The 7,939-nt window shown below is 41.0% G+C and overlaps 1 protein-coding gene across 1 annotated transcript in view; it reads right to left on the reverse strand.

Moving 5' to 3' along the window:
• LOC133641924 (interferon regulatory factor 2-like) overlaps positions 1–5,591 on the reverse strand; it is a 14,905-nt gene extending 9,314 nt beyond the window's left edge. Inside the window, exons 1-2 of the mRNA XM_062036055.1 lie at positions 5,499–5,591; positions 2,281–2,380 (exon numbers count right to left, since the gene is read on the reverse strand). Coding sequence (XP_061892039.1) covers positions 2,281–2,380; positions 5,499–5,588 — 190 coding nt within the window. The 5' untranslated portion in view covers positions 5,589–5,591. The remainder of the gene's footprint in view (positions 1–2,280; positions 2,381–5,498) is intronic.
• Between the last annotated feature and the right edge of the window lie 2,348 nt (positions 5,592–7,939).

Genomic DNA, 7,939 nt, shown 5'->3' on the forward strand with positions numbered 1-7,939 from the left:
CTGAAGAAGGAGTCCTATCGGGTTCTTTTGGCACATAGGACTCCTGAGGCAGCGGACAGGTACCGACAGGCCAAGCGGTGTGCGGCTTCAGCGGTCGCGGAGGCAAAAACTCGGACATGGGAGGAGTTCGGGGAAGCCATGGAAAACGACTTCCGGATGGCTTCGAAGCGATTCTGGACCACCATCCGCCGCCTCAGGAGGGGGAAGCAGTGCAATGTCAACACCGTGTATGGTGGGGATGGTGTTCTGCTGACCTCGACTGCGGATGTTGTGGATCGGTGGAGGGAATACTTCGAAGACCTCCTCAATCCCACCAACACGTCTTCCTATGAGGAAGCAGTGCCTGGGGAATCTGTGGTGGGCTCTCCTATTTCTGGGGCTGAGGTTGCTGAGGTAGTTAAAAAGCTCCTCGGTGGCAAGGCCCCGGGGGTGGATGAGATCCGCCCGGAGTTCCTTAAGGCTCTGGATGCTGTGGGGCTGTCTTGGTTGACAAGACTATGCAGCATCACGTGGACATCGGGGCGGTACCTCTGGATTGGCAGACCGTGGTGGTGGTTCCTCTCTTTAAGAAGGGGAACCGGAGGGTGTGTTCTAACTATCGTGGGATCACACTCCTCAGCCTTCCTGGTAAGGTCTATTCAGGTGTACTGGAGAGGAAGCTACGCCGGATAGTCGAACCTCGGATTCAGGAGGAACAGTGTGGTTTTCGTCCTGGTCGTGGAACTGTGGACCAGCTCTATACTCTCGGCAGGGTCCTTGAGGGTGCATGGGAGTTTGCCCAACCAGTCTACATGTGCTTTGTGGCCTTGGAGAAGGCATTCGACCGTGTCCCTCGGGAAGTCCTGTGGGGAGTGCTCAGAGAGTATGGGGTATCGGACTGTCTGATTGTGGCGGTCTGCTCCCTGTATGATCAGTGTCAGAGCTTGGTCCGCATTGCCGGCAGTAAGTCGGACACGTTTCCAGTGAGAGTTGGACTCCGCCAAGGCTGCCCTTTGTCACCGATTCTGTTCATAACTTTTATGGACAGAATATGTAGGCGCAGTCAAGGCGTTGAGGGGATCTGGTTTGGTGGCTGCAGGATTAGGTCTCTGCTTTTTGCAGATGATGTGGTCCTGATGATGTGGTCCTGATGGCTTCATCTGGCCAGGATCTTCAGCTCTCACTGGATCGGTTCGCAGCTGAGTGTGAAGCGACTGGGATGAGAATCAGCCCCTCCAAGTCAGAGTCCATGGTTCTCGCCCGGAAAAGGGTGGAGTGCCAACTCCGGGTTGCAGAGGAGACCCTGCCCCAAGTGGAGGAGTTCAAGTACCTCGGAGTCTTGTTCACGATTGAGGGAAGAGTGGATCGTGAGTTTGACAGGCGGATCGGTGCGGCGTCTTCAGTAATGCGGACGCTGTATCGATCCCTTGTGGTGAAGAAGGAGCTGAGCCGGAAGGCAAAGCTCTCAATTTACCGGTCGATCTACGTTCCCATCCTCACCTATGGTCATGAGCTTTGGGTTATGACCGAAAGGACAAGATCACGGGTACAAGCGGCCGAAATGAGTTTCCTTAGAGATAGGGTGAGAAGCTCTGCCATCCGGGGGGAGCTCAAAGTAAAGCCGCTGCTCCTCCACATCGAGAGGAGCCAGATGAGGTGGTTCGGGCATCTGGTCAGGATGCCACACGAACGCCTCCCTAGGGAGGTGTTTAGGGCACGTCCGACCAGTAGGAGGCCACGGGGAAGAACCAGGACACGTTGGGAAGACTATGTCTCCCGGCTGGCCTGGAAACGCCTCGGGATCCCCCGGGAAGAGCTGGATGAAGTGGCTGGGGAGAGGGAAGTCTGGGCTTCCCTGCTTAGGCTGTTGCCCCCGCGACCCGACCTTGGATAAGTGGAAGAAGATGGATGGATGGATGGATTTGACTGATGAACATTATCACATAATTTATTCAGAAAGTATAAATAACGACAAATAAAGATATAATAGTATTAACCGCAACATGTAAGTGTAAAAGAAAACAACAACATTATGATTTGTACATTTTCAGAATGTGCTTGTTCTATTTTTAAACAAAGAAAACAATCTAAAGTTGTCTTTATTTTTAAGTTATCGTGCCCGTGATTTTACCAGTCTTTTGAGTAGATTTTTCTCCATGTGGCCACCGGTCTAAAATAAGTTTGACACTCCTGTGTTAGAGCAACATGGTTTTTATCAAGGTGTTTGAGCTCATTATGATGTCAACCTGTCCAGCTGCAATAAGGACCAATGAGTTAGGAACAGCAGCATGTTTACCGCACCTGTGTGCATGGCCCAGCTCCTGAAGAGAGTGGCGTCTCGGTCGATACTCCAGCTGTGACGAGCTGCGTGTTTCCACGGGATTTGGAAAACTTTCTCTGACTGAAGACAGAAATGAAAAGGGGGTAAAAAGGCTACATCAGTACTATTGTTATTGTTTCACTACTGAAAGGCCATTGACCAGACATATAAGCACATTTAATTTAATTTAATTGGATTTATTTTAATTGAATTTGTTACATTTACTTAATACATATGTAAGGCCTCTTTTGCGCAGCACTTACTGTAAATTCTTCTGCACAATACATTTAATTGAATTCAATTAAATTTAATGTATTTCAATTTTATTTTATTTTATCGTATTTTATCTATACAGTTAAATGTATTTTATAAATAAATAAGGTATGTTTTGCACATCACTCACTGTATATTCAGTGGCACAATACATTTAATTTAATTCATATAGTTACTGTTCATTAAAAAATAATGACCTCTTTTGCACAGTACTCACTGAATATTCATCTGCACAATGCATTTAATTTAATTTAATGCAGTTTAATTCAATTGTTACGGTTGCATTTCACATCAATAAGGCTTCTTTTACACATAACTTACTGTGTATTAATCTACACCAGGGGTCCCCAAACTTTTTGACTCGGGGGGCCATATTGGGTTAAAAAAATTTGGCCGGGGGCTAGGGGATATAAGTGTCTAGGTGCCTGGCCCTTTAAGAAGGCCGACCACCCTTGGTTCCCCACCTGGGCCAGGAATTCAAATTTAGTCCCTCTCCTTGCTGGAAGTCCCCGAAAAAAAAGGCGTGAATTTGCCTAAGTGTAAAGCTGGGGTAAAAGCGGGAGTAGCCATGACTCTCTAGTCATTTAAGAATGGCTGGATTTTTTCTAAGTGTCGTCATTTTTTTATCGATGGGAAAATGCATTTTTAGACAATATGATTTGCCTGAACGGCTAGGAGACACCGAGAGTAACAAGCGGTAGAAAATGCATTGGGAAAAAAAACTTGGGACTTCCCGCGGGCCGGATTTTGGACGCTGTTGGGCCGGATTCGGGCCGTAGTTTGGGCACCCCTGATCTACACCATTGATTCTCAAACTGTGGTAGGCAGAGTGGTGTATAAAGAAAGTATGGCCAACTAAAAAACAGGCGCCATGTCTGCTACCAAAGACCTATGCGGCTGTGCTCGCATGCAAGCAATAGTTGTCCTTTTGATGTTAGTTTTTCTGACGAAATAAATCAAAATAATACGTCTGTATATAGTTCTAAACATACTCCAGCTCATAAACTTACAATAAAACATGCTTTTATTTCGTCCAAGTATAATTTTGCGGCCGTACTTGACGCTCTCTGCTGATTAATTCCTGCAGGGTTTAGTAACCAGCAGGTACTCTGACACGCACCCGACAGTGCAATAAACATATAAGAAATACACAGAACGACCAAAAAAATAACTTATAACCCTCATTTTGCCCAAATCTTCATTAGCTTTGGATCAACAATCACAGACAAATAATGACTTTTGTGTGAAGTATGTCAACTGTGGTGTCGACCTCCAATGTATATATGTAGTCACGGCATGTATCACTCATTATGTTTTATTACAACTCACTTTTCTTTTTTCTAACATGCTAAGTGAATAAATGTACTTTTGTACTTATTTCCCCATATTTCTGCGCAATAACTCAGATATGGTCACACTGGCGAGCGGTAGAGAATATGGAGTGATTTTTGGTCTACAACATACTTTGCTTCATTCATTATTGACGTTTCTCTTGCCACTTTATGATGTATATTTTTTAATGAGATTTACAGTTCATTTTTCCATTTATTATTACACCCAAAATTTGGTTTCTTTTACTCATTCAATGTCCGTAGTTGTAATCGTCCTTGACTTTCTTTTCTACTGTTACCGAATTGCATTATTTTAGTTTTACTGAGATTTAAAGTCTCTTTAATTATTCATTTCTTCTGTTATTTGTATTATCCTCTGTGTGTTCTCTCCTGAACAAAACGCAGACGTTGTGTCATGTGTTTACCTGGCACAAGACGCTGTAATCGGTGGCTCTACAGTGTTGTTCACGAACCTTCACTTCCCATACTTGTCTTCTTTTCAGGTTGTGGGGAAAGCGATGTTAAAACTTTCCAAAATTTTCACGGCTGGAGCAGCTCAATGCAGCACAACAGGGCATTTTTACACACCGAAAAACTAACAAGGAAGCGCTGCAAACACATAGCATCAGCTCAAAGATGGTAGCAGTAATGGCGCCCTCTAGTCACGTGACTGCCTTTTGACCAATCATTGAGGAGATCACCTGAAACCGAGTTGGCTATTTTCTCTTTATACACAACTCTGCCAATAGTGGTACGCGGACTCCATCTAGTGGTGCGCCAAAGAATCACTTCATAAAATGTCAGTGTTTTATTTTCCTATATTCAAGCACAGTGTTACTGTTCAAACTGCGTGTAATGTTACAGTGGCCAAAACTAATAAATATACTTGTTAAATAAAACCTCCGCTTTGTTTTTAATGAATACATAGACCTACTAGGCTACTGTATTTTAAGGTTGGTCATTATGGTGGTACTTGGAAAGTTTTTTTTTGAGTTTGAGAACCACTGATATACACGATACATTCAATTTAATTTAATTAATACTGTAGTTACGTTTACATGAAAAAATATTAACACATCTTTTGCAATAATTCTCTGCACAATGCATTTAATTTACTTACATTTTACATTCACAATAAAAAATCAATAAGGCTTCTTTTGTGCAGCACTTGCTGTATATTCATCTGCACAATAAATGTAATTTAACGCAGTTTAATTTTTACAGTACATTTACATACAAAATAAATAAGGCTTGTTTTTTGTTATGCATCTGCACAATTATTTTTTTTTACATTTACATAAAAATGTAATGAATAAAACATACAACAAAACGATGATTTACTATTTAAAAACAAATGTAATTATTATTATTACAAGAGCCTTTTTAAAGATAATAATGCTCACATTTGATTGACACTTGTGACACAGGTATTCATTTTATGCTCCATGACGAGGTCCAAACATTGGAAGATGCTGTGAACTTTTGCAACCACACAAAATAAACACCATGTGTTATTATAACGAATATTTGACACAGCCCTTGTATTGGTTTAAACTGTGCAGGTGTCCTTAATATACTGGCCGGTGAGCGTCTACCTGGTCCAGCCAGCGAACTCCGGGATATTTCCCAGACTGGATCTGCTCCTCCAGCCACCTCCTCAGCCTGAGGCGCCCGGCTGGTCGCATGCTTCGGTCCAAGGCTGCAGGTGTGTGGCTGCATGTACAGTACAGGTGTATGTAGACGTGTCAGCATTACACTTCATTTTTTTTAACATCCCTCCTATAATCAGCCAATCAGAGGCCTTCTCCGCCCCTATCAAGCATCCACTTTACTGGCTACTCTAATTACAGGAAGTGTTGCTCAGCCTTTTTAAAACAACTTAAAAAGGCAGGTTTGTGATGAAGAAAACGTATGACAAGTACAAGTTGACATGTCCGTGTTATGAACACATGTATTTTTATGGACGTTTCAGAGAAGTAGCGAGGAAGCACTGCAGTACCTATTGCGCAACAGTTCAATTATTGCTGACGCTTCACTTTGTTGTGAAATGAAAAAGTCACATTTCTCTGACTGAACGCAGAGAATATATGATGTGCAGAAATCCCTCCTTCCGGGATTTAAAAATTTTTTGTGATTGTTTCGGCCTAAAATTCCTGAATTCGCGGCAATTTTTTCAGACTGTTGTGACTAAAACTGCAATGTTTTGAGGCCTTTTGTGTTGTCAATAACATTGAATCCACTTATTTTGTTATTTATGTTTTAAATGTTAACAAGCAGGGATTTTAACGAAAATTGGAAAACAAATACTGTATCGATGTTTTACTCCTTTTATACTACACGGATTAAAAAGTAGACTCTGGACCAGGCGTGTCAAACATAGGGCCCGCAAACAGGTTTTATCCGGCCCACAAGATCATTTTGGTGAGTATAAAAATGAGCTGAAATTTTTGAATGAAAAAAACTGCTCTTCTAAATGTGTCCACTGGATGTCGCCATAGCAATTCTTTGTACCCCCTGCCGCAGGAGTGCGGGTGACTTCAGAGGGGGCGGAGCCACAACATGTTGAAGAGAGATGATCATCTCTCATCGTCTCTTTTTTGTTGTTAAGATAGAGGACTGGGCACACATTATCTGGGCGCACATAAATATGCTGAAATTACAAGTATTCCTACTAAATTCATGTGTCATTCATGAAATGAGTCCAAATTCACAAGTTTGGTTGTAGATGATCCTAATAAACCACATGATGTTAGTACATCAATAATGAGTAAATTACATGAATAACATGCTGTAATTTGATTTTGATATGAGTATTTATTACATCTTCTGATAGATTAAAATTTTACACCAATGAGAGCATGTTAAAACTCTGCCAGATTCACACCTATTTGACTGATGAACATTATCACATCATTTATTCAGAAATGATAAATCACAACAAAAATGAAGATAAACTACTATGAACAGCAACATGTAAATGTAAAAAACCCCAAAACATTATGATTTGTATGTTTTCTGATTGTGCTTGTTCTATTTTTAAACTAAGAAAACAATCTGAAGTTGTCTTTATTTTTAAGTTATCATGACATGATTTGATCAGTCTGGCCCACTCGGGAATAGATGTTCCTCTATGTGGCCCCTGAGCTAAAATGAGTTTGACACCCCTGCTGTAGACGGCAGTAAAATGATAAATTACATACTAATAGCTTGTTGCCAAATTACTGTACTGTTTTAATTCATTACAACTACAAATAGTTATAATATTAGAAAAAAACACCACCGAAGGCTTCCTATTGTCCGCTGTCTGCTGTGTCGTCCACAAGTTGCAGACATTCTCCATGTACATTTCACCCCTATTAAGTGTTTATCCACCTTAAACATTCATTGAGGTTCCAACACATTTACCCTTGCACCTTAAAAAAATCATGAACTGTTGAGAGTGATCCATAACGCTCGTTTTTGTAGGTAAAGAACAAACAAACCAGCATCTGACGAACACGAAGGAAATAATATTTATTATTTATCAGATAGGAACAAAAATGATGTTAAAGAGCAACTGGGTAATGTGGAGAATAAACATTTACTTCTTACTTATTTATATATTTATTTAACATGTGTTATACTAGGGCAAAACAATTAGGAACATATTTTCATTTGCAATTGACCAAGCAATGAGTCAACAGTTACATCAATCAATCAATCAATGTTTATTTATATAGCCCTAAATCACAAGTGTCTCAAAGGGCTGCACAAGCCACAACATGTTGAAGAGAGATGATCATCTCTCATCGTCTCTTTTTTGTTGTTGTTATTCTAAGTTTATTTCAAACATGCATACAGTGACAGTATGATACATCACATACAAACCCCGTTTCCATATGAGTTGGGAAACTGTGTTAGATGGAAATATAAACGGAATACAATGATTTGCAAATATTTTCAACCCATATTCAATTGAATGCACTACAAAGACAAGATATTTGATGTTCAAACTCATAAACTTTATTTTTTTTTTGCAAATAATAATTAACTTGGA

This window comes from Entelurus aequoreus, linkage group LG02, assembly GCF_033978785.1.
Source record: "Entelurus aequoreus isolate RoL-2023_Sb linkage group LG02, RoL_Eaeq_v1.1, whole genome shotgun sequence".
In the NCBI taxonomy this organism is placed as follows: Eukaryota; Metazoa; Chordata; class Actinopteri; order Syngnathiformes; family Syngnathidae; genus Entelurus; species Entelurus aequoreus.